The following is a 25,903-nucleotide window of genomic DNA, read 5'->3' as shown; positions in this document are numbered from 1 at the left end:
CCCTATTAATCGGTAGGGAATCAATATCGAATGATGCTAGTTTCCAGGCAGAGTTGCTGGTCTTCCCGGAGTAGAGAAGGCAGGATTGCTTTGCCGAAAGTCACAGGGAACCCTGCAACTTTGGGGAAGCCATTCGTCACACGCACACGGAACACCGGCACCAATGTCTCAGCGGAGATAATTCATATGCCGAGCGTCCTTTGTAAAAATGTATGTACATCTATGCTTGATAGCGCTTCAGATACAGGAGGTTTTCCGCACAGAGCCGGAGATAAGGTACATTAAAAGGTACATTTAAAGGTACATTAAAAGGTTCATTAACGTATCGAGTCCCTGATGTACTTAGAACAGTTCTCCAAACTATTCTGCTCCAGGTCTTAAAATCGTTAGCTAAGAGTTCATGTGTTTGGCGTATTCTCTCTTAAAATGATAATGCTTTGCAGGTGGTACCTTGCTGTGTACGATAATGATGCTCTTGTACATGCATTGATTTGTTGTAAGTCTGGTATCCGCTGCTGTGTCCAAAATAAAATCACTAAGGGTGCAACTGGAATTAGTGGGGGCGCACTAGAGACTCACGTACTGACTTAATTCTACCTGAAGGTGCTATTATCAACGTGGGGGTGCCGCTCTTAAGCACCCTCTTGCTGCATGTACAGCCTGCTTTGCTACACACTAAAAGTGAGGTAAGTGGTGTGACCCCATATTTACTAAGTGTGCACGTGATTCACAGATAGCAGCACGTCATCTGTGGAAGAGCTGGAGAGCCAGGGAGTGTTAAACCATGCGGCAGACGTGTAGTCTAATGTTACATTTTTTTATGTTTACAGATCAATATTCATTTTTCAGATCATATTGTAAGCTATATTGAATTGGTGCAATGTAAATACTCTTTTAGAGCTTTTGCGGGCTTCTCAGAATTAGATTTAGTTGAACTCCACATTCCAAAACCACATATCAAATGCAGCCGTGGTTCTCAACCTTTTTGCACCCTGACCCAGTTTTTACTACGCCAGCTTAGTCGCTACCCTACTGTATATGAAATGTAGGTTTAAATTAACGCTATGATCAAGCACACAGTGCACCTGCAATTTACGCCAATCAATGCCTATCGCACAAATCTGATTGGATGTGCCACTGAATTTTAAATTACGCATCTGTGTTTTGGCTTCTTGGATTGGTTGAGTGTTCACTAGTTTTGCACTAAGCATTTGCAGACCTAAGACCTGTTTATACAGGTTAATTATAGGCCTGGGGCTGGGAAATCTGATGGTGGATCAGCATAGGAGCTTCCTGGTTTTAAAATGCTTACATTTCCTAGTCTGGTTTGCCACCCTTTCAGAACTTGCTGTGACCCACAGGTTGAGAATTGCAGCACTACATGGTTATGGTGAGTCTGGAATCTATCCCGGGGGGTGGGGCACAGGGCAGGGTTGCCAGTGCTGGGGCAGTTTAGAATCCTCTCAACGTGTTTCTGGACTGGCAAACTTGGAGGAAACTCAATGGAGAAACTGCACACACACCGCTGTCAGTCAAAAGCCTAATTACATCAGCACAAAACAGCATTTATAATGGCATGGTGGAGAGACACACTTTTACCTCTGTGAAATAAGACAGGAAGTGGAGAAGAGAATTTCTGAATGAGGTTTATTGAGCATATTGCTGTCGACAGATGTTTGGCTGAAAAAACAGACATGGTCAGCAAAGTGTAGCACCTTAAGTGTGTTCAGTCTTGAATGAAAAGTCCCAGTCTTCCGTACTTCTGTTTATGGGCACGTGCTCCTTTTATTTTTTATTGCACTCATAAGGTAAACATAACAGACAACAAGAAAAAGCATGTTTAAGGCTACGTTTTAATGGTCAGGTACAGTGAGTTACAGCTGGCTTCCAGTGTGTCCTGTCCTTTGTGTGGTGCTGTCTGCTGTCCTGACCTCCCATTTGCGATGCGTTATTACTAGAGTCCTTTATTGTTTATTTGGCTCAGCTGACTTCTTGCGTAAATAAGGCTTCCACTTGTGAATGTACATCCGTGCCCTCACATCCCTGCCCTCACATCCCAGCCCCACCAACCACCTGCCTCTGGTTGCCCATTTGCCTCATATTCGGTTATTTACAATCAAGTGCTCCATCTCCCACTTTTGGGGGGAGGGGGGTGCTCTTCTTTTGAACTCGCATGCAAATGCCCCCACCCTAAATCCCCCCCACACTGTGGAAACAATAATCACCCCCAAAAAGTTTAACTCCCAAATAGCCCCCTCCAAACCCATCCGCAGTAAAGCCCCTTTAAAGCACTCACCTACATGCAGTTTTGAATTATATTTTCATTTTCATGTCAAATAGACCTCCTCAGCATTTCTCAGTCTGAGTGAATGTTATAGTGTAATCTTTTCAGCTGTTAGATTTAATTAATTACATTATTATGCCTTTATTAATTGCCCACCTCTTCTTCCAACCTCAACTACTTGTTTTTGATGTGTTTATTCTGTCTCTGTGACCTGCTTGACAGATTGAGAGGTGACCTTCTCCACCTTCTTGCTGGAAACCACCTTCTCTGTCACTTCGTCCAGCTGCTTTACCGTCTCAGTGACAGTTACGGATTTGGTGACATGCTTCTCCCCTCCCTCACCTGTGGTGATGGTCTCCACCGTCTTGGTAATGACCACTTTCTGGCCAGGCTCTTCTTTGATGGGACTCTCGTCCACTCCATTAGCTATCACGTCCTTCTCGTCTGCCTCGGTCTTCTCTTCCTCCTTTGAACTTCCCTTTTCTACCTCCCCATTCATGGCTGCATCTTTCTTCTCTGTCTTCTCCTCCTGTACCTCAGAATCACTCTTTTTAACTACCTTTTCTCCTTCCACCTTAGCTGGTTCCTCCTTAGCTTGACTATCTTTGGGTGGTTTGTCCTTGACTTCACTTTCTTTGGCTGGACTTTCCTTGGTCTCTACCTCCTTGACTGGACTTTCCTTGGTTGGTACTTCCTTGACTGGGCTTTCCTTGGTTGGTACTTCCTTGACTGGGCTTTCCTTGGTTGGTACTTCTTTGACTGGGCTTTCCTTGGTTGGTACTTCTTTGACTGGGCTTTCCTTGGGTGGTACTTCCTTGACTGGACTTTTTTTGGGTGTTTCTTCTGCTACTGGACTTTTCTTGGGTACTTCTTCTGTGACTGGGCTTGTCTTGGGAGGACTTTCCTTTGCCGCCTCTTCCTTAGATTCACTTTCCTTGCCAGCTTCCTCCTTGGCCGTCGGCTCCTCTCCCGGTGAGGACTCCGCCTTCTCTTCCTTGCTGCTTATCTCTTCCTCCCTGCCCTCAGCTGCTTCCTCTTCTTGCACTGCCTCCTTTTCGTCGCCATCTTTTGAGCCTTTGTCACTGGCTGACTCATCACCGGCTTTATCCTCTGTCTTTTCCCCTTCCTCTCCCTCTTCCTCACTACCACTTGCTCCGGTCTCAGGAGCAGCTTCTGACTTTGCAGTGGTAGCACTTGGGACAGTTTCCTCTGTTGTCTCCTCCTCTTCTTTTGCCTCAGTCTCCTCCTCCTTTCCTTCCTCTTCACCTTCCCCTTCTCCTTCCTCTTTTTCATCATCCTCTTTCTCTCCCTCCTCTCCCTGCTCCTCAGGCATAACACTTACTCCACTTTCAGTGGTGGCCACTATCTCATCCTCTTTCACCTCTTCCTCTCCTTCCTCTGCCTCCTCTCCTGCCTTCTCTTCCTCATCACCGGTCACAGTGGACAGCTCTTCTGCTGCTTCTTCTAGAGCCTCATCCATTTCAGACTTCTCGTCCTCCACACGCGTCTCCTCAATGATCTCCTCCACAAACTTGTGCTGCACCTTCAGTCTTGATGGATCTCCCTTAGTCTTTAGCCCCTTGGTGGTGCTGACTGGCTGCCGATACGGGAATGAGCTGAAATGGGTCTCCTCCCCCTCCAGGAGTTTTCTGCGCAGAACAGCAGGTGAGGAGACAGAGAGGGAACATGGTCACATGGTCACTTCCCAGCTGCTGGATACATCAGTGTTTCAGAAATACAGTGTTACTGCATGCAGTTTTAGAGGACTTTTATTTATCTGGAACTGGGAAACATACCTTTTAATTAAGTGTGAAAAGCTGCATATAGCCATGCATATAGCACTACACTGGTTACATCACTGAACACAGAATTGCATCGATAACATCGCTGTTTTTCATAAATTAATTTCTTGTTTTCATATTCAACATATATGTCATTGTGCTTAAACCCTTAGCCCCTAAAATACACTTGTGATAAAAATGACGTCACAGTCGCTAATGTTTTCACTTCCGTCATTTTCAAGTATGTTTGACTGCAGCCAGGAGACGAGAGTCGAGTGGGAGGGGCAATGTCGAGTAGGAGGGGTTTATATGAGATTTAGGGTCAGGGTATCAGATGATAATAGGCCCCTCGATATGAACACCTCCCATATTGCGCCGCCTACTCGATATTCTCCCTCCTACTCGACATTTCCCCTCCCTCTCGACATTCGGCTGCCGGCTGCAGCGATATGCGTCTCCTCGTTTGCGCCATCACACCTGTAGGCGGCGATCTCGATGTCCAGAGCCATCTTGACGTTTAACAGGTCCTGGTACTCACGCAGGTGTCGGGCCATCTCCCATTTTGTCCCTTTCAATTCATTATCTAGCTGACTGATGGTCTCCTAGGGTGTATTGAGGGAAGTAAATGGTGCAGAGGAGACAGGATTTATTATTACTCCAAAAGTGTCATCAAAAAATAATAAGAGGAAAAGAGAAAGAATAACAAATAGAAAGATGTCTATATAAATTGTCAATATCATCATTTATACTGACCATACAATGACTCCGAAAATCGAATTCGTAATTAAGCTACCAGTTAGTAAATTACATACATGGTACAGCGATTTTAAGAAATCGTCTCTATTTATGTGACATCTTAGCTACTTGCCCACTGCATGTGCTTTATCGATTTATTAACTTTTTCATTGGATGGAGGTTACACTATGTTACTCTTAAGCTCTTATTTTAGCTGCTAAATATTCATAGATTCACTGCTACCGTTTTGCTCTTTGACCTCATAATCATAAATAATACAGTAATCCAGAACCGAAGCGGTTTATTTCTAAACTAGCCACATTACAATGTGTCTATTGCCGTGACGCAGTGCGCTGTGCGGCGAGACACGAGCAGGCAGACGCAGGGCAGCTATCAAGGGCGTCGCCTGCCGCTTGCCAGCTGTCCGGATCATTTCCAAAATTTGTCCCGGACAAAGACTGAGTAGCCTAGATGAACTCAAGAGTTCCGATTCAATGTGTGCTTTTAGATACGATTAAAGTTTACCAGCAGTACGTCTTAATAATGACCAAGGTTGCCCACGAGAGGGCGCGCTAACACCACTGAAGTGGCGCAACAGCAGAGCCGAACCCTGCGCTGATTCAGACCTGCGGATACCCCCGAAGTAACATTACGGTCTTTGGCTGAATTAAACGAGTGACTTTGCCGAAACATATTTGCCCATAGACGTGCGAGGTATTCAGGTCAGATGAGCTGTAAAACCAGGCTGGATTAAGTCTGTACGCGTGGCAGTGATTCTCCCCCTTTGAACTTGAATATTTGCAGCCGTGGCTCACAGCTGCTTCGCATATACAGCCCGGTCACCTTAAGCTGCAGCGATTTGCATAGACCTCGAGCATCGCTGCGGACCGCGAAAGTGGCTATTAATGCGGACCAAATGAATCCAACTTCAGTGTCATTACATAGGTCATAAAGCTACAGCAACCATAACTTTGATAAGTACTTTTGACTTTGATTCAGTTAAATAAATTGATGAGCGTGCAAATTACAAAAAGAAGCAGAAAATTGTCATTCATTCATATATTCTAAGCTATCGTCTTCGACATATGTTTCTGTGTATATAATTAAGATGCAGTTGTTGCTTCTTTGGCCAATAAGAGGTAATTACTTAATTTGACTTTCAATGGCCATTCCATAACCTGTGCGCCTTCAGACCAGTAACAAAGCATTAAGAAGCCTCCAGTATGACGCATCAGACGCGGATGCGCATTCTCACCTGGAGGCTCGCCAGGTCGCCGTTGTGCCGGTCCTCGATGTCGTTTAGCTGCCTCTCCAACGACTCTTTGGTGCCCCGGACCGATTCCAGCTCCACGGTCTTGGTCTGAAGCTGGCGGCGGTACTCGGCGATCTCATCCCGGGCGGACTTGATGGCGTCCTTGTTCTGCTCGGCAGCCTCGGTGAGCTTGGCGTAACGGCACATGAACCAGTCCTCCACCTGCTGCAGGTTCTGCGAGGAGTGACCCTCCAGTTGCGAGCGGATTTCCCGGAGTGCCTCAGTGATGTCGGCCTTCTGGTAGTCCCGTCTCTCCATGGTTACCTGGGACGCCTCCACTTGCGCCAAGAGCTCGCCCACCTCCTCTTCGTGGTTCTTGCGGATGAACGCCAGCTCCTCTTGGAGGGACTGAACTTTTTTGTCCAGTTCGTCTTTGGCCAGCGCCGAGTCACCCATGTCCTTCTTCATGGCACGGATAACCGCCTCCGTCTCCTCCCTGATGCGCGCTTCATCGTCCAGTCTATCCTTCAACCTCTGGATGTCCTCTTCGATGTGCTCCGTGTCCAGCTGGATCTGCGCCTTGTCGCGGTGGATCTGCTCCAGCACGGAGCGCAGCTCGCTCAGCTCCTGGTCGTACACGTCGCCAAGCTGCGATTGCGACACCTGCTTCTGCCGCAGCGCCTGGATCTCCGCCTCGATATGCTTGTTCTGCTGCTCCAGGTAATGCACCTTGTCGATGTAGACGGCGAAGCGGTCGTTCAGTCCCTGCAGCTGCTCCTTCTCGTTGGAGCGCTTGTAGTCCCCATTAAACACTGATGTCTGGCTAAAGTCAACGCTGTCGGAGGAACTGAGCACTACGGAGCTGTACGCCCGGGCCACCGGCCCGCTGACGTTCCTCTTGGAGAAAGTGGGACTTGCCCGCGACCACGACTGCGAGCGGAAGCCGCTGGACGGCGAGCTGCTAGTGCGGCTGTAGCTGATCCTGGTGTCCATCCCTCTCCTGTAGGGATTCCCTATGGTGTCCAGTGTGTAACTCATCCCGGCTGCAGTGTGTGCGTCCTCTCGTTTGTGGGCTCCGGTGCGCACAGCGCCCGCTCCTCCCCAGCCCTCCCTTTATATACCGGAGGCGTATTCGCTAACGGGGCAATATTTCTCCTCACCGTGTAAGTGGTGGGCCGGAGTGGGAGGGCTCACACCTCGATTCCCGCTGCCAGTGGCGGGGGCTTCAGACGACACGCTCAACGCAGACTGATTGCAAACGCATGAAACGGGCAAGCGGTGATGGGACGGGATCTCAGCTGGGGCAGGACTGGGGAGGGGGGGTCATCTCATGCACCCACAGCAGCCTGCAATGTGCCGAGTCATTGCCTAGTAAAGCGAGCGCGAACGCTCCTTTAATCCTCCTTTTATATTTAACCGGCTTTTCACTATAATTTTAAAAGAGGACATTATAGAGTCAGTGAGTTAAATAGCCTATATTGACCCATACCTACATCTGAAGCAGCCCCCAAACCCCGGTGACGCGCTTTACCGGCTAAACGGGGGCGTCAGCACCAAGGACAGCGCCACTGCGAGGAAAAGCCCCATGCATACCTTACAAAATGCGACACCTTTTTACTGCAAAACCAGACAAATATAAGCACCGTCTCGCCCATCCGAATGTCTACAAGCATAAACAACTATTTAAATCACATCAAATGTTTTTTTTGGAGATATGTTTTTAATCTTGCGTAATTTTTTAAGTTTGGTCACACAGTTACTAGAATGAGTTTTGATGTTTAGATTACAAGCGCTTAGTGTGTGAAATACAACTAACCGGCAATGTTTTGCGCTTCATTGTATGCGCACAAAGACAACCATCTTTGAATAATTTAAAAGGTGAAATTAGGCAAGTGTTTTTTGCCATACCAATTCATATAGACTTTAATCTCGATATTAAAATGAGAAACACTTATATGTTCGCATTTACTTACAAGAGCAGCGTTACGATAAATACGTTATCAAACACAAGCACACCAATAAGTAAACGGGCTACTCTGAGAAATACTAAGACGCAGCATTTCACGCATAAAGTCTGTTATTGCAGTCCGTCGTCATACGGAGTAGTTTGACCCTCCTACAGCTTCCATAGTTTCGAACTGGGCTCTATACTCGAGGCTGACGCAGATTGCTTTCGAGTAATTCATTTTTTGTGATCGCGCACTGTTGGGAGCAATGATCACAGTGATCTTGAAGAAACAGCACAGTAACAGAAACGATCCCATAATTCTCCGAAGCTCTGATGCAGGGGAGCTCGTCTGTAATGAGTCAGCAGGTTTACTGAAGAGCGCTTGAGCCTGAAAGACACCGCTATCCAGTCTCATCTATCAGGGAGATGCAGAGGCCGGCCGGCGGCTTTTCCTAAACGCAGTGTGGGGGCTTTAATAGGGGCGACGTTAGGCCTAATTTATTTTACTTAATTTTATTTTCGTCCCCTAAAATGTCTTAACCCCCGCCCCAATAAATGTATATTTATTGGCTGAAGTCATGAATAGCTTTTTATATTATATATGTTTGCCATCAGCCCATCCCCCGCCAAGTAAACACTTGCCCCCCCCCCCCCCGCCTAAATTTATATACTGTACTGTACTGTACACACACACACACACACACACACACGTTTGAAGATGGTTTGTAGATTTCAGTTTTATTTGTTGTCCAGGTTCTGCTTCAGCTCACCATTGATCATTGATGATTTATCTGTCCCTAGTCTTTCACCAGAACAGCAGTTTATGTGGACCCATTATAACCCGTTAACTACTCTGTAGAGTAACTACATAGCGGCTACAATGACTGTGAAGTCGGTGTCTCACTAACAACTGGTCATACATATTTTATTTATTATAGTCTTCCAAATATAAAAGGTCCTTCGCGATATACAACCCCGTTACCAAAATAAGTCGGGACGTTGTGTAAAATGTAAATAAAAACATAAAACAATGATTTACAAATCATATAAACTCATAATTAACTGAAAATAGAATAAAAACAACATATAAAATGTTGAAACTAAGAAAGTTTATTGTTTACTGCATGTAATACTGCAAAGAATTTGGGAATCTTCATCCACAGTCAATAATATCCTATGGTGCCTGAACCGCTCCCAGTGTCCTGGCAAGAGTGCACATTTCAAGTATCACGGCAAAGCCTGTTTCACTACCCAGCCAATCACAAGTCCCGGTTTCTAGCAGGAGGACAGCTGGTGTCACCAATCACAAAGGACATGGGGCAGCAAGGAACTGGGTGGGAACATTTACTATCAACAAGCACACAGGGTCCAAACACCCAGGAAAACCATAACTAGGAAGACAGAACATACTACAGGGTGCTGTTTTCAAAAGTCAGGTGGGGCAACCAAGATTAATGTTACTACTAACTGTAAATACAAAAAAAGGTTTAGTGGGATGCATTGCAGGCGCTAAAATTGTTACTTTATGGTGGATTTCATTTGGAAAAAATTATTGTAAAATGTAATTTTTTTTGTAGTCCCACCTGATATTTTTCAAACTGCCATTTGCCATGTTACTGTATCATCGTAGTTAATTCCGCAGTGAAGTGAGGTCCTGTCACATTCACACAGTTTAATGAATGACAGACTTCATGCATCTCATTCTCTCTCATCTGATGCTGCCATGGTCTCAGACGATTAGCCTGTATTTGTCTTAACCCTGAAACACGACCAGCATGTAAGATAATGCTGGCATGCAGCTCCATGCCTGAGGCGTGGTGGGGAAGGTCATCCTGGGGTTGGTTTAATGTGTCTCACCTGAATTTTCCCTTCTTGGTGTCCCTGATCTGATAACAACGGCAGCTGTTCTCTCCGAGGAGGCAGCTTAGCCTGATCCCATGAACCCCACATTTCTGAAACGTTTTGCCTCTTCACTGACTAGATGGAGACTGACTGGCACCCAGGTGAAACCATCAATCAAAATGCTACAGTTTACTCATTTCGCTGACTGGTCAGAGTGAAATACCAGCAAACAGCAAATCAATAACTAAATTCTGAGATAGCATTCGAAATGTTCTTTTTTCCCATTGTATCTTATTGCAGAATATTACAATGGATATGTATACGAGGAAAAATGTCCAGAAAAATTATATATTTGCATCTGCTAGTGCTGCACAGATAAGGAGACAATGCTTACAGAAGAAAATGGTGAACATATATACCTCAGTGAGCAGTTTACTGGGATGTAAACAGCGAACATTAGGAATGTGTGATTTTTAAATGGACTCATGAACGTGGTGTGATTGTTCATGCAGACGTGATGGTTCCGGCATCTCAGAAATATCCACCTTCCTCACAAACTACAGTGTTTTTAGAGAACGGTGTGATGAACAAAAACCTCCAGGCAGGAGCAGTTCAGGAGCTGAAAAGATAGGAGGTCAGAGGAGAATAGTCAGACTGCTTAAAGCTAACGAGGAAGGACACAGGTGCAAAGATTACAGCTCAGTACAAGTGCAGTGTGCAGCTAGGGCTCTCTGAACATACACTGCATAAACCCCTGAGGCGGTTATAAGACAAAATGAGAGACCTGAAACCTGTTATTACTTAAGGAAACCTAACGAAGTGGCCACTGCGGACAGGGATTAAGGATCGACGAGAGGCCAAAAAGACTGGGGATGAATCTCAACACTAAGAACACAAAGACTGCACTTGTGGTCTTGGCATGATCTTGCTACCTTGCGTTCCAAGAACGAATTTGGATGCAGTGAATCATGGGATTGGTCTCATTCGGCGAGGGTGCAGCCGATGTGTCCTTGGTATCTGGGGCGGAGCAAGACCAGCATCTGGGGATTTCTACTGTCCTGTCATATTCAGCACCGTTTCTACCTGCCCTTCACTCTCTAGTGTTTTTCCTGTTACTTGTACTGAAACTGAGGTCAGTGGGTTGAGCTTGTGGCCCGCAGACTATAAACCCACTGGTCAGGAATTGGAGGCTGGCCAGAAGCACACCTCATTCCTAACTTTATTATCAGTATTTCCTATGTGTTTGGTATTATATCTTTTTCTTTGCTTTTCCCCCCACTTCTGATTGACCTTTTTGTGCCTGCTTTTATCCTGTCCTGCATAGCCTTATGTTCCTAGTCTTCCCTCAGTGTCAGTTAGGTTTCCTGGTTCCTAGTCTTGTAAATTATTTCACCTGTGTCTTGCTCCATGGCCCTGTTGATTCATGCCTGCCCGTTGTAAGTCCTCATTTTCTGTGTATTAAAGTACCTGGGTTCGTTCATTTCCTCAGTCCGTGATCAGGGGTGGTTTGATCTGCGAGTATTACTCTGACTGTCTCCATAGTTCTAGTATCTGAATGACCTGTTTCCCGGTGTAAGTTTATTCCTGGTTCCCCTTATCTTGATGCCTCGTTGTTCCCTGTGTGTTTAGTTACTTCTGTTCCTTATAAACCCCTCTGTCTTGGAGCCACTAGTGAATCGTCGCCGTTGTCTCGCCTGCGCCATGCTGCGCCCTGACGCATCCTTTTGTACTTGTGTTCTTAGTATTGGAACTGGTCTTCAGCAATGGAAGATGATGTAAAACAGGTTTGCGGGAATGCAAGTACGGTAAAGTACATGTATTGAGATTCACCCCTGGATTTAACTGTAAAACAGGTTGAGGGGACATATGTCTCTGTAAGGATGCTTTCTATTGGACAGTAACAGGTATGTCCCTGTAAGGATGATTTCTATTGGACAATAACAGGTATGTCCCTGTAAGGATGATTTCTATTGGACAATAACAGGTCTATCTTACGATTCCTGTACGTTTGTGGTACACAGTTATGGTTACTGCATTTATTGATCACTATGCACAAACTAGGATGTCCTTTACTGAATTCCTGATGTCTGCTGGCACTGTGTGTGTGTCCGCTGCTGAGGTAGAAGGGAAAGGTATTTCTTGGCTGAGCTTGACAGACGGGGGGGGTGGGGGGGGGGGAGGGGATAGCTGTCTTGCTGACTCACTACACTAAGTAACATCGAGTCAGAACAGCAGAGGAGAAGGTGAAAGCGAGCAGAGGACAGGATGGCGTTTCACGATAATGATTCTACAATTTCAAAGTATCTATCAGCGGGCAGAGTGTCTATAAAGAGGAATATCAATGTAGTTTAACAGAATTCAGTTACTCAGATAATTAAGTATAAATCAAGCTAGTATAGTTAGCTATGGCTATTGTTTCTTGCACAGATAACTTTTGTCTACATCCATCCATCCATCCACTCACTCATCCTTTCATCTTTTTGTACAAAAAAAACAATAATACAACAATGATACAACTGTAGTAAAATATGCTTGTTCCTTTTTGTAAAGGGCAACTAAAGTTTTATCCTTTTTGCATTGAATTGATTTCATTCTTAATCAAACCTCAGCTTGACCATGAGCTGATTTCAGTCGTGCCAAACCTCTGTCTAGTGAAGCACTAAAAAATCTTTACGATGAGTTTTAGGCTAAAAAGCAGAAGAGGACAGACTGACAGAAGTGGGAGTGTATTACTTGAATGTTGCAGGTTCAGACCTCAGTGTGAGCAGCTATCCAGCTGTTTATCTGAGGCTCTGATGGTCCCCTTGCCACAAAGGACAGACACGGAGGCGACATGCAAGCAGCAGCTCAGGTAATCTCGGCAAAAATAAATAAAGTGCTGCGATACAGCAGCTGGACACACGCAGATAACAGAGCGACCAAACACAAACAGGGGCTGCACTCTGCTTGTGGTGTCATGTTACTGCACACAGCATCCACTCAGATGCACACAAACTCACTTATACTCAAACATAGACTAACTCCACCTTTTCACTGAGATACACACAGACTTACTCCACACCCCCCACTAAGGCTCACACACAGACTCAGACACATACAGACTCACTGCACACTGCTCACTGGCACACACGCACAGACTCACTGCACGCTGCTCGCTGACACACACGCACAGACTCAATGCACACTGCTCGCTGACACACACGCACAGACTCACTGCACACTACTCACTGACACACATGCAAAGATTCACTCCACGCTCCTCGTTGACACTCGCTCATAGACTCACTCCATACTGATTCACTCACTACACTGCTCACTGAGACATACACACAGACTTACTCAACACTCTTCGCTGAGATGCACACAAACTCACTCCACACTCCTGACAGAGATGTGCACACACAGACTCTGCCACACTGTAAGCCCCAGTTTGTCAGTGGTCACCAGCTTTGAACAATAAAAAAACCTGGTAAACTGTAGGTTTCTGCCCGAAAGCCCTGCCCTGGTTACCTTAACTCACCTTCACTGAGAGTCACGTGTCATTTAACTGGACATGGGAAGCCATGACCGCGGTCCCAGACACAGGACTTCAGGGATGACATCATCACAGTGCTCTATCAACATTGGGGGGAAAGTCAGTGGCGTGATATCACATGGAGGCAGACCCAGGACGTGCAGACTGTGGCAGTCTGCAGTTTATCTGCAATGCATCAACAATGGTATCCCTTCTTTGCGGTTCCCCTCTCTCTCTGTCTCTCTCTCACTCTCTCTCTCTTTCTCTCTCTCTCTCTACTGTATCAGCCCATCTCTGTCTCCTTCTATATTACTTCAGAGAATCACACAACCCTTTCATTTTTGGCCATCTTGCACTGTGGAGCATCTGACCAGTGTGACAGGGGAGATTTATCGTGGTCTTGAGAAATGTCTGTGTGACACTCCAAGAGTCTGTGTGAGACTGTGTGACACTCCATGAGACTGGGTGAGACTGTGTGACGCTCTGTGAGACTCGGTCTTGCTCTATGAGACTGGGTCAGACTGTGTGACACTCTGTGAGACTGTGTGACGCTCTGTGAGACTCGGTCTTGCTCTACGAGACTGGGTCAGACTGTGTGACACTCTGTGAGACTGTGTGACGCCCTATGAGACTCCGTGATGCTCTATGAGACTGGGTGAGACTGTGTGACACTCTGTGAGACTCCGTGATGCTCTATGAGACTCCGTGATGCTCTATATTAGACTGGGTGAGACTGTGTGACACTCTGTGAGACTGTGTGACGCTCTGTGAGACTCCGTGATGCTCTATGAGACTAGGTGAGACTGTGTGACGCTCTGTGAGACTCCATGATGCTCTATGAGACTGAGTGAGACTGTGTGACACTCTGTGAGACTGTGTGACGCCCTATGAGACTCCGTGATGCTCTATGAGACTGGGTGAGACTGTGTGACACTCTGTGAGACTGTGTGACACTCTGTGAGACTGTGTGACGCTCTGTGAGACTCCGTGATGCTCTATGAGACTAGGTGAGACTGTGTGATGCTCTTTGAGACTCCATGATGCTCTATGAGACTGAGTGAGACTGTGTGACACTCTGTGAGACTGTGTGACGCTCTGTGAGACTCTGTGATGCTCTATGAGACTGGGTGAGAATATGTGACGCTCTGTGAGACTCTGTGATGCTCTATGAGACTGAGCAAGACTGTGTGACACTCTGTGAGACTGTGTGACGCTCTGTGAGACTCCATGATGCTCTATGAGACTGGGTGAGACTGTGTGATGCTCTGTGAGACTCCGTGATGCTCTATGAGACTGGATGAGACTGTACGACACTCTGTGAGACTGTGTGACTCTCTGTGAGACTCCGTGATGCTCTATGAGACTGGGTGAGACTGTGTGACACTCTGTGAGACTCCGTGATGCTCCATGAGACTGGGTGAGACTCTGTGAGACTCCGTGATGCTCCATGAGACTGGGCAAGTCTGTGTGAGACACTGTAACGCTCCATGAGACTGGGTGAGACTGTCTGATGCTCCAAGAGACTCTGTAAAACTGTGTGAGACTGCGTGATTTTCCATGAGACTTCATGAGACTCTGTGACCTGCCCTTCCCCAGTCCATTTTGATTTCTATTCTATTTTTCTATTTGGCAATCAGCGGCCATTGTTGACACACCACAGCACACAACAACGAAATGTGTCACCTGCATTTAACCCACATGTCACATCGTGACATACAGGGGGCAGCTAATTCAGCGCCTGGGGAGCAGTGCTTGGGTATGGTACCTTGCTCAGGGTACCTCAGTGGTGCCTTGCTGGCTGGGGATTTGAACCAGCAATCTTTCAATTACACGTGCACTTCCCTAACCATTAAGACACCACTGCTCACAATGGGGCATGGTCAGCACTGCCTGAGGGCCAGCAGGCTGATGAAAGCATTAACCTCAGTTCTGTTCGACTCACTTGCTTTTATGTGCATCTTATAAAGGCAGCTAAATGTCACTTTGTTGTCTTCTGACTTTTGCCCTGGTGTGATGGTATGGTGGGGATCTGCAGCCACTTCAGGCTACTAAGGACATGCTGAGTGAGTGGTGGGAGGGGCCTCCTGACATGAACCTTGTCCTTGTCTGGAGACAGTTCCAGAGCGAGAAAAAGCTAGACAGTGCAGCCGCCCCTTTAAGGGAAAATTAGTCCACTACCCCTTTAAGCAGATGGTAATCTAAGATGTAATTTTAGCTCTAATATGTGGCATTTTAATAGGTGAACAGAGGAATGGAGCACAGTGCTTTCTCACAGGGATTGTTACTGTTTCTGATTTGTACGCTTGCAAAGTGCAGACTAATACCAACCCACATTACTGGCGACAGCTGTCAGCACAAACCACACCCACTTTAGCCACACCCCTCTGGTGGCCACACCCCTCTGGCCACTGCATGTGACACTTCTGTAAATGTGCTGCTTTTACAGTAGAGCCTTGCTTATTAGGCGGGGTGTTGATTTACAGCCGCTGAGTGCACAGTAATGGCTGCAGCTGCGCAGTTTCTCTAGCTGGGGTATATCTGTGGCCCTGTGGTGGCCCCTCATTTCCTGCAGGTAAGAGGCCCCTGGAAATTTGAAAGCGCACCCTGATGTTTTCATCTAATTCAGACACAGGGCTATTTCCTGCATGATAAGTGAGTCTGAAATGAATAATCACCCAAGGGCGTAGATTTGGGTGTGGACGGTACAGATGAGTCTCTATCACTACTGCGGAAGTGCTGTGTGTGTTTACAGAGCCGGAAGGGTTAAGGCTAATCTCTGTTACTCCCTACCAACGTTGAAATGAAACCTATGTGCTCGATCATAATGCTAAATGCTATTGAAAGAGAGCCCCTCCTCCATGCTGCACAGACCTGGGGGGGGGGGGTCACAAAATTAGAACGAGCGGCTTGGTGTGGGTAGGAAGCTGTCCATTCGGTGATGGCTTGTCTGGGGAGGGGGGGGGGCGTGTGATGGGTGTGAACGTTAATGTGTCTGCGGCATACTTACGACTGTGCGTGCATGAGCTGCGGGAAGTAACGGGGGGGGGGGGGGGGGAGGAGAGACAAGAATAATGGTATGCAGCAGTCTGAGGGGGGGGGCAGCAGTGAGAGGAGCCAGGCACGTTCGTTTCGCTCAGATGACTGTGAACCAAAAGTCAGTGAGAAGGAGTTTGAGATGAGGGAGGTTTGGGCTGAGAGGGACGCGGCACCAGCGGCTGCGAGGTCCACACTCTGTGTTACAGGCCAGAACCAGCAGCACTGCTCACGCGTAACACACTGCACCACATTCGCTCGTCTGCGTTCTGTGCGCCTTATATGTGTATCTGTCCTCTCCTCTCACGCTGCTGTATGCTGGTACCCCCTGGGATCAAAAAAAGTTTATCTTAATCGTAATAATTGCCTGTCTGGTCCAATGCAAAGATCGGCGGCTGGGAGGGGTTCCGCCCGCCCCAGGTGTATGGCTCCACCCTATGCCATGTCCCCGGAGCCCCGTGTGTGTGTGTGTGTGTGTGTGAGGGCTGAGCTGCTTCCTCCAGCCCGTGTTGCCGCTCAGATCGTTGCAATAGTGCTGGTCCAAGTAAGTGTGGCGCGGCCCTCCAGTGCGAGTGCTGCATTGTTGAGGGTGGGGGGAGGGTTGCTGATGACAGTGCAGCTTGCAGTGAATTTCAGTTCTCCTCACCCAGCAAACACTAAGTGCCACACTGCCCCCAAGTGGCCACTAAGCATTACTGAGTCCTGCAGTACAGCCCCTTTGCTGACTCATTGCCACAGCACATATGGATACACAGAGGCCCCCCTCCAACTCCGTCAGTCTCATTAGGCATTCCCCTTCAGCCTGCATTTCATAAGACTCGCCTCATACACACTCTGATCTTGTTCACTCTGCAGACACGTTTGGATCCGGGTGTCTCTCTGCCTATATTTGCCTGTGCTGCTTGACCTTGGGCGAGAGAAGCAGCCACTTCTCACACAGAAAGTGGGCATGGAAGTGTGTGTGTGCGGCATACATGTCTGGGGCTGCTTCACGCCGCTGCCTGACATGTGGGGCTGCTTCACGCCGCTGCCTGACATGTGGGGCTGCTTCACGCCGCTGCCTGACATGAGGGGCTGCTTCACGCCGCTGCCTGACATGTGGGGCTGCTTCACGCCGCTGCCTGACATGTGGGGCTGCTTCACGCCGCTGCCTGACATGTGGGGCTGCTTCACGCCGCTGCCTGACATGTGGGGCTGCTTCACGCCGCTGCCTGACATGAGGGGCTGCTTCACGCCGCTGCCTGACATGTGGGGCTGCTTCACGCCGCTGCCTGACATGTGGGGCTGCTTCACGCCGCTGCCTGACATGTGGGGCTGCTTCACGCCGCTGCCTGACATGTGGGGCTGCTTCACGCCGCTGCCTGACATGTGGGGCTGCTTCACGCCGCTGCCTGACATGAGGGGCTGCTTCACGCCGCTGCCTGACATGATGGGCTGCTTCATGCTGCTGCCTGACATGAGGGGCTGCCTTGTTGACGTAACGAGATGGATCACAGACAGCGCAGGTTCCCGCGTGTCTCGGGCACCGCTGCAGCGATGTGGACAGCCGCGGAGGTGGACTAGGGGCCAGGGCCAGTCTGCCAGCTTTCTCCTATTCCAGCGGCAATTGGCTGTGCAGACATGTTGATTTTAGCTGTAATGATTGGCTGTGCAGACATGCCGCAAACCGACTGACCGGGAGCGTCGCAGCCTCACTGGCATAATTATCAGGGTGGATAGTGGGCATTTGGTGGCTCTGAAAGACCGAGAAATTGGGGGGCCAGTGGGTGGTGTGTCTGTGTTTCATGATGAACGATACTTTTGAACATGTAAGTGCTGCTAGACCACCAATGGCTGCTGCAATACTGAGTACTGTTGTATATACTCAGAATACTTATACCTGAACAACCTGAAAGTCCATTAGAGGAGAGTGAAAGGCCATCGATTCATGCGTGTTGTAGGTGGTGGGCATGAAGTAAAAGCTTGCATTGATTTATTGCTCTGAGGTACCGCTGATATGTGGGATGTATGGGAGAATTAAATAAGGAAGGTAATGGCTCAGGAGCTGGTAATAATTTACACCCGACGCAACTTATATGACGTAGGTATAATGTCTGCTGTACTGATCTATGTTCTAGCCTGTGAAGGTTTAACTGTAATGTAACATATACTACACTGTATAACAATGTCAACACTTACCGACTGTTCAGGGGACACTGCGGAGGGTAGAGTTCCGGGTGTAAAGATCCAGCATCCTGAGATACTGAGATGAGCTCAGCATATATGATGTCACCCTGAAGGGGAAGAGACCACAGAGAGAGTGCTGACCACACACGTGTGCGTAGGGTTAGGGGCTGAGGATGATGATGGTCATATCAGTTATCAGTGTGGGTGGGGAAGATGAGCTCTGAGAACCTGGGCCTGGTTGGTGAGTGGGATCTCCTAGGGTGGGCAAGTCATGTCACTATAGGATGACTAGAGATGAACTTTTATTGTGAGTCATGCTACAACCAACACACACACACACACACACACACACACACACACACACACACACACACACACACACACACACACACACACACTCAAGTTGGTCTTCCTATCTAAATGGGGACCTTCCATTAATTTCTATGGGAAAAACCCTAATCCCAGTCCATCATTACAGCTAAGATCAACATAGAATGTCTCCTCAGCCAATCATTACAGCTAAGATCAACATAGCATGTCTGCACAGCCAATCATTACAGCTAAGATCAACATAGCATGTCTGCACAGCCAATCATTACAGCTAAGATCAACATAGCATGTCTGCACAGCCAATCATTACAGCTAAAATCAATATAACATGTCTGTACAGAAAGGGCCTCGGTGTGACATGATAGCTCATCCCCTGTAAACGTAACCATTTACATTGTAGTCTAGGTCCTTTTGAATCCTTGGGGGCAGACCTGTCTTCCTTCCTCCTGTCTAAGTGCGTTACCCCTCTCTCGTTCCAAATTTAATGGTACAATAAGCATGTCCTTACAGTCCAGGAGTAGATGCATAGAGGTGGCACAGCAGCTTATAATGGATGAATGAATGAATGAATGAATGAATGAAACTTTATTGTCATTATACATTCAGTACAATGAAAGGATATTATGCTGCTCTCTGGTAAAAAAAACAAGAACTCAGATAAATAACATACAACTGAACACAGATTAAAAGCTGCAAAATGAATAGCAACGTTAAGTTAAACAGCACAATAATCTAGCAGTAGTGTAGGGATTATCATTTAAACAAAACTTAGCCCCCCACCTTAATTCCCACCTGTCATATTTTAAAACCAAAACTTAGCCCCCCCATGTCCTCTGCTAACTTACAGAGTAAGGCAGACCCTGCCTTAATGGTCCCACAGGCAGCGCCAGCCAATCAAAAGTCTGCAGTGATACACCCCATACCACGTCAGCGATCGCGGGGAGGGGGGAGAGGGGACTGACACCGCTTTGGTGGGCGGAGCCAGCAGGTGGTTGTCGGAAACGTAATGGGAAATTCCGCCATTCATTGGTCCGTCCCTGATCAATTACAAACTGTCACCCCCCCCCCCCGTCTGTTTGCACAGTATCACTGAGTTCATGAGTCACAAGGGGTAGATAATACTGAAACCAGTGGCTCATAACATTGTGTTTGTTCTCTTACAAATGGATCAATTTGAAAATAAAACGGCCACAGATTGATTTCAACGAGAATTCATTCTCTCACACCTGTATCATATTACAGAAGATACACAGGGCAATAATAATACTCAGTAATGACATTCACAGCCAAATGTGGTCAGCTGGCTGGCGTGAGGTTTTCAATTCGAGACTAGTCTGCGTACGCATTTTCATGTATGTGAGAGTTGTATTACCTTGTAAATTGCCTTTAGGGTTTGCGAACTACCCCAGCACTTTTGATGTAGCTAATTTTAGGTTTGTAATATAATAATATGTATTTGGCGTACGATTCTTTGAGAGTTTGGAAGTGTGAGTGTCACGTTAGATGCGGGAGAGTTTGCAGCTGTGCATTCAGCGCACAGACGTAACAGCGACTGAAGCCGTGATCGCCTTTCCGTGATCTCATTTTGAAAGGATCACCTTCAGGTTCATTCATAGTTTAAGATAAAAGAGAAAGAGCATCTTTGTATGTACAGTTATTAAAACTAGATTACACTGCATGTTGCTCAGAAATTACGCACACACACACTCGATAAAAGCTCCTCCGCTGTTACGTCTGTGCGCTGAATGCACAGCTGCAAACTCTCCCGCATCTAACGTGACACACACTTTCAAACTCTTAAAAAAATCTTACGCCAAATACATATTATTATATTACAAACTTAAAATTAGCTACGCTGGTACCATTTTATATGAGTCCGATTTAATCTCTGATCAGTTGAAATGTAGCATATTATTTAAACATTCCAAATGTTTATACTTATATTTGTATGACAAGACGTCTATCCGCTTGAGAACACTGCCATCTAGTGGACAAACTTAGCTCCTACCTATATATATTGCTGCTATAACTAGCGACACCCACTTTTAAAATAAGGTCACTTTTATTCAGGCATCCTTAAGGACAGCTCAGCGAGAAGGCGTCTCGTTTTATTGGACAGAGGGGTCCTCGCACGCAGTAGCAGTCTGGAGATCGGAACGTGTGTGTAAGTATTTTCAATTTATAACGGGTTTATAAACGGTATCAGTTGAGAGCTTAACATTGGTGGTGGTCGATTATTTATTTGATTATTTTTTCGTGCCGTAGGCATTTCTGAAATTGAATAGGTGAGTTTGCGTCCTGAATGTGAAGGCTGGATAAATAAATGTAGAGTAAAGTACTGGTCCGTAAAGTAAACGGATGAGCTGAAGCTGGATGAGGGAAATGTCGCGGCGTTAACAGTCCTCCGCCGTTTCTCTACATAAAAGGGTGGTGTGACAGCTTGCTGCCATGGGTCGCTCCTCCAAAGACAAGCGGGATATTTACTACCGGCTCGCTAAAGAGGAGGGCTGGCGCGCCCGCAGTGCTTTCAAGCTGCTGCAGCTGGATGAGGAGTTCGGCCTCTTTAAAGGTGGGCCCCAGCTCCGTGACATGGTTCACAAGCAAATGGGCTGCGTCCGAGTTGAGTGATTCTCCCTGTCCCCGAAATGCTCCTTATTAAGGAATAACCAGACAAAGGAATGTATAAAAACTGTGTCTTGTAATGCAACAAAGTCGGTGCGTTTTCTGCAGGTGTGCGGCGGGCGGTGGACTTGTGCGCGGCTCCGGGAAGCTGGAGCCAAGTTCTGAGCCGAAAACTCAGGTAAGGCGCTGGACAAGCCATTGATCAAAATGCCGTTTACTTCTATGAAGCTCCCATCCCGCATGGGTGCTTGACAGACAATTGAATAGACATAAGAATTACCGAGTAAAAGGTTGTCATTCTTGGGATTAGGGTTATGTTCATAGAAGTGACTGGAATCCCCACAAAGTTATATATACCTTGTGTGTGCGTGTGTGTTATTTTGAAATAAAAAAAGTCTGAAAACGATTAAGTAAAAACAGCAAGGTATCTATTACTTAGTAATTTTCTGATCTTAATGTTATTAAAAGAGAGATATTTATAGTTCAACTTGGATGTCAGTGGAAATGTACACTTCCTTTTGGTTTACATGAATAGCAAAGCACCCATTGCTCAAAGTATGCTGACTTCAGTATCCGTAACTCAGTAAGGGCCAAATGGTTCATATCTTTTTTAGTCATTTTTCCAAAGAACAATCTAAATTGTGCAAACATAGTAAAAACTACCCCTGTTTATAATGTCGTCAGTGACATCATCCCTGTTTACCCGTGGACTGAGGGCTTTCAACAGGCCAAAGCAATCCAGTGTAGCAAGTTCCGAAACCGCAGCTGATGTGATTTTTCAGTATTCTAATTTCTTTGTTATATAGCCTATTGTGTGGGGGGAAAAAATCATGATTAAAAATGGTAATCATATAATGTTGACTAGAAGCATTACTGACCAGTGGTAGTGTTGACTGACATAAACAAATTTGCTGTCAGGATCCCATAGATTTCCCTCAGGATCCCCCCCTTCGAATAGCCTGAAGCTGTAACATTCGTCATTTCCCCTCTCTTGCTGCTTGGTGGGTGGTGTGAATTGCTTTCTAAAAATGAGATGTTATGCCAGAAATGGAATGCAGAAGAAAAACTGCAGTTAAACACAGATAAGGGATTTATTTACATATTTTTATAGAGAGACTCTTTCAGGACTGGGGCAACTACACATAGTGCGAGAAAATCTGCTCGACACTGAGACCACTGTACTTGGACTAATTCACATAAGTTTTTCATTGAGTGTTACTCAGGGTTCTGTCTGAGTCCACTGTCTTTGCAGGGTCACCATCCTAAGTCAAGTATTTATAATGCTGAAACAAACCACGAAATCATTTTGGCAGACAAAGTGTTTTCTACCTACATGAGTAACACTTAGAAATCCCTTTATGTCTTATTACTGACATTTTGTGACCGTTAGGATTTAAATCAGCCCTCGTTTAAGATTGTAAAATAGTTTCAAGAATTACAGGCATTTTATTTCTGGAGTTTGCGTTTTTACATGCCCACCCCATTTAAAAAATATATATATAAAAAACAAGAAACACAAATTCCTGAGTCCCTTTGGTGGGGAGGCCCTGAGGAGCTGCCTTGCTGCATCTTATGGTAAAACCGCCTGTGAGTGAGAGTCACTGGTACCCTCCCTTGTGTTGGTGCAGAGGGCGGGAGCGGGAGCAGGAGCGGGAGCGGGAGCAGGAGCAGGCCAAGATCGTTGCTGTTGATCTTCAGGCCATGGCTCCACTCCCAGGAGTGACACAGATCCAGGGCGACATCACCAAGGCAGGTGTGGGAGTGTGTGTGTGTGTGTGTGTGTGTGTGTGTGTGTGTGTGTGTGTGTGTGTGTGTGTGTGTGTGTGTGTGTGTGGGGGGGGGGGGCAATGGCTCACTAACCACAGGACATCACTTACCATTATATACATACATTTACATGCTGGTGTATACTCCGTATACTGATATTCTCTCTCGTCAGACTTCCACAGCCCAGGAAATAATCAGACACTTTGAGGGGCAGCCTGCTGACCTTGTGGTGTGTGACGGTGCCCCTGATGGTAAATAGCAAGTAATTTAAAGGCAGATATTTCAGTGTCACAGATGGTTCTGTTAATGAGGGTACAACGCAAAGCTGTGATCCTGTCCCAGTTGGCTAATGGTTCTAGTGGAAGCTGCTGATTGGTCCTCCTTCCTGTTTCCTCAGTGACTGGACTGCATGACGTGGATGAGTACATCCAGGCCCAGCTGCTCCTTGCTGTCAGTTTGGCCGCCTGAACCGACCTGCCACTGATCTGCTCTCATCTGCTTTTTAATGGGTTTTGCCCTGGAACCTCAGCTTACCTGTTTGTTGTTTTCAGACAACTTTACCCGTCTGTGAAGCTGGTTTTTTTATAAAATATATTAAAATATTAATATATCTCATCTTGCCCTGACCCTCCCTAGCTCACTGTCATTTCTTACTAGATTCTGTTAGTGATATTTATGTAAATGGATTTTCTCATATTACACACTAAATAGTGTTTGTATAGCTGATGTTCTGACAGTCATCTTGCACTGTTCCTGGTCCCTCCCCAAAAGTTCAGTCTCACAGCTGTTGTACCTCAGCTGGCTCCTTAACGACTGTATGCTGTGATAAATTATCTGCCTGCTTTTTAGGTCACTTTGGATAGAACAGTGAAAATTAGTTGCAGTTCTGTGTGAGGGAGGTCTGTGTAATACCTGTGCTCCTTACCTCCTGATAGGCTTTGAACATCACAACTCATGTCCTGAAGCGTGGAGGAACTTTTGTGGCAAAGGTAAGGTGGGGGTGGGGGGGTTACCCATTTGACTTGTTGGGATGTTGTGTGGCTCTGTGATCAGCAGGGCACTGGTTTACATCCAATTGTTGGCCCCTAACCCTCTGTACCTCTGTAGATATTCCGGGGAAAGGACGTCACCCTTCTGTACTCCCAGCTCAGGATTTTTTTTGGCGAAGTCACATGTGCCAAGCCTAGGAGCAGCCGCAACTCGAGCATCGGTGAGGGGCCCGGCCCACCCCTCCGCAAGACATCGGGGTCTGACCTGTTTGCACAATGACAGCAGGGACCCTAGTCACCTTTAATAACCGTTTTCCATCCCTGAGAGGACTGGTTTGCACACAGTGTGGAAGTAAGCACCTCCACGTGTATATGTAGGGGGGGCTGACCACCGGCTGTGACTCTGTCTCCCTCAGAAGCCTTCGTGGTGTGTCAGAGGTATGCCCCTCCCGAGGGCTACGTGCCTAACATGTCTAACCCCCTGCTGGACCATTGCTATGGTGAGCAACCTGCATCCCAGACACGTCTGGACACTGTGCCACCTTAAAATGCAGTTAGACACTATTTTCTTACTCTTTCCTCTCCTATAACGCTGTGCCACCTTAAATACAGTGACATACCCTTTTCTTGTGGTCTCCCCCCCTTTAACGCTGTGCTCATGTACGTTATATTTCATACACAAGCTTAACTGTGTTTGGCACATGTGAAATGCAACGGTGTCACTGCCTCTGATGTTTTCTCCCAGATGTGGATTTTAACCAGCTAGAGGGACCAAACCGGGTCATTGTGCCATTCCTGGCCTGTGGGGATCTCAGTGCCTTTGACTCGGACCGGACCTATCCCCTCCAGGTGCACTCTGGGTTGCTATGACAGCATGCTGAGGTTGCTGGTGTCTGTTAAGATGAACATTTTTACATTTTTGCATGTATGTATTGCTGCAGTGGTGCTGACTGGAGTTTGAACTTAAATCTGGTCTAAAACGTTTTTCTGTTTGTTTCTAGCTGGACCCCAGTAAGGAATACAAATACACACCCCCCACTCAGCCCCCGATTCGACCACCCTATGAGCAGGCCTGTCGTCTGCGCAAGAACAACCTGCTGGCCAATGAGAACTCTTCCGGTCTTCCATTGGATGAAGATCTTTCTTCCCTTCACCTCTCAGCCAATCAGGATGCAGGCATGAGACCACCAGCTGGAACAGCTGAGGATGCTAGAAAGCAGGATGATAAGTAAAAAGGACAGAGACTTAATTCTGCTCATATGCCTCAGGACTTGAGGCCAACTGGTCATGGATAGAGTCCTGCTTGGTTTTAAAAAAGAATCAGACCTGCAAAATAATGGACATATTTCTTGGAGAAATTGGGGTTTTATCTGTTGTTTATTGTTTTATAGAGTAAATAAAATTTCCAAGGATGGTGTTACAATGAATGAAGTGGGTTTGCTCTCATTAATCTCTGTCACATGACGCGTTCAGGACCTCGTGACATACCTCTGTGTTCCCTCTGCGTTGGCTATGGTGCAACTTCTCTGGGGGCCCCTGACGTTGGTCAAGATCCTGGGCTGTAGAAGTGATAGTATTAAGGGCCCCTGTATGTGCTGGATGGTCTTCATGCATTTTATAGCCCCCCCCCCCCCCCCCCC

At 46.8% G+C, this 25,903-nt stretch overlaps 2 protein-coding genes across 4 annotated transcripts; one reads left to right on the top strand and one right to left on the bottom strand.

Annotated features, from left to right (window-relative positions):
* Nucleotides 1-1,633: 1,633 nt before the first annotated feature.
* On the bottom strand, nt 1,634-7,239 carry nefma (neurofilament medium chain a). Its single transcript, XM_049020138.1, has 3 exons — nt 6,056-7,239; nt 4,543-4,667; nt 1,634-3,933 (listed from the first exon to the last, which is right to left on the bottom strand). The coding sequence occupies exons 1-3, from the start codon at nt 7,088-7,090 to the stop codon at nt 2,478-2,480; spliced, it is 2,616 nt and encodes an 871-aa protein (XP_048876095.1). The 5' UTR covers nt 7,091-7,239; the 3' UTR covers nt 1,634-2,477.
* Nucleotides 7,240-15,902: 8,663 nt separating this feature from the next.
* ftsj1 (FtsJ RNA 2'-O-methyltransferase 1) lies at nt 15,903-25,690 on the top strand. Of its 3 annotated transcripts, XM_049020213.1 has the most exons (13): nt 20,100-20,237; nt 20,956-21,049; nt 21,151-21,170; nt 21,312-21,454; nt 21,616-21,685; nt 23,136-23,256; nt 23,447-23,525; nt 23,672-23,724; nt 24,210-24,263; nt 24,382-24,484; nt 24,680-24,763; nt 25,009-25,112; nt 25,265-25,690. In XM_049020213.1, the coding sequence occupies exons 4-13, from the start codon at nt 21,334-21,336 to the stop codon at nt 25,493-25,495; spliced, it is 1,020 nt and encodes a 339-aa protein (XP_048876170.1). In that variant the 5' UTR covers nt 20,100-20,237; nt 20,956-21,049; nt 21,151-21,170; nt 21,312-21,333; the 3' UTR covers nt 25,496-25,690. The 3 variants fall into 3 exon arrangements, with proteins under 3 accessions (XP_048876169.1, XP_048876170.1, XP_048876168.1); XM_049020212.1 differs by lacking the exons at nt 20,100-20,237; nt 21,151-21,170 and adding an exon at nt 15,903-15,928; XM_049020211.1 differs by lacking the exon at nt 21,151-21,170 and having other exon boundaries at nt 20,101-20,237.
* Nucleotides 25,691-25,903: the final 213 nt, after the last annotated feature.

Source organism: Brienomyrus brachyistius, chromosome 7, assembly GCF_023856365.1.
Source record: "Brienomyrus brachyistius isolate T26 chromosome 7, BBRACH_0.4, whole genome shotgun sequence".
Classification (NCBI taxonomy): Eukaryota; Metazoa; Chordata; class Actinopteri; order Osteoglossiformes; family Mormyridae; genus Brienomyrus; species Brienomyrus brachyistius.
This window is presented reverse-complemented; position numbering and strand designations above follow the sequence as displayed.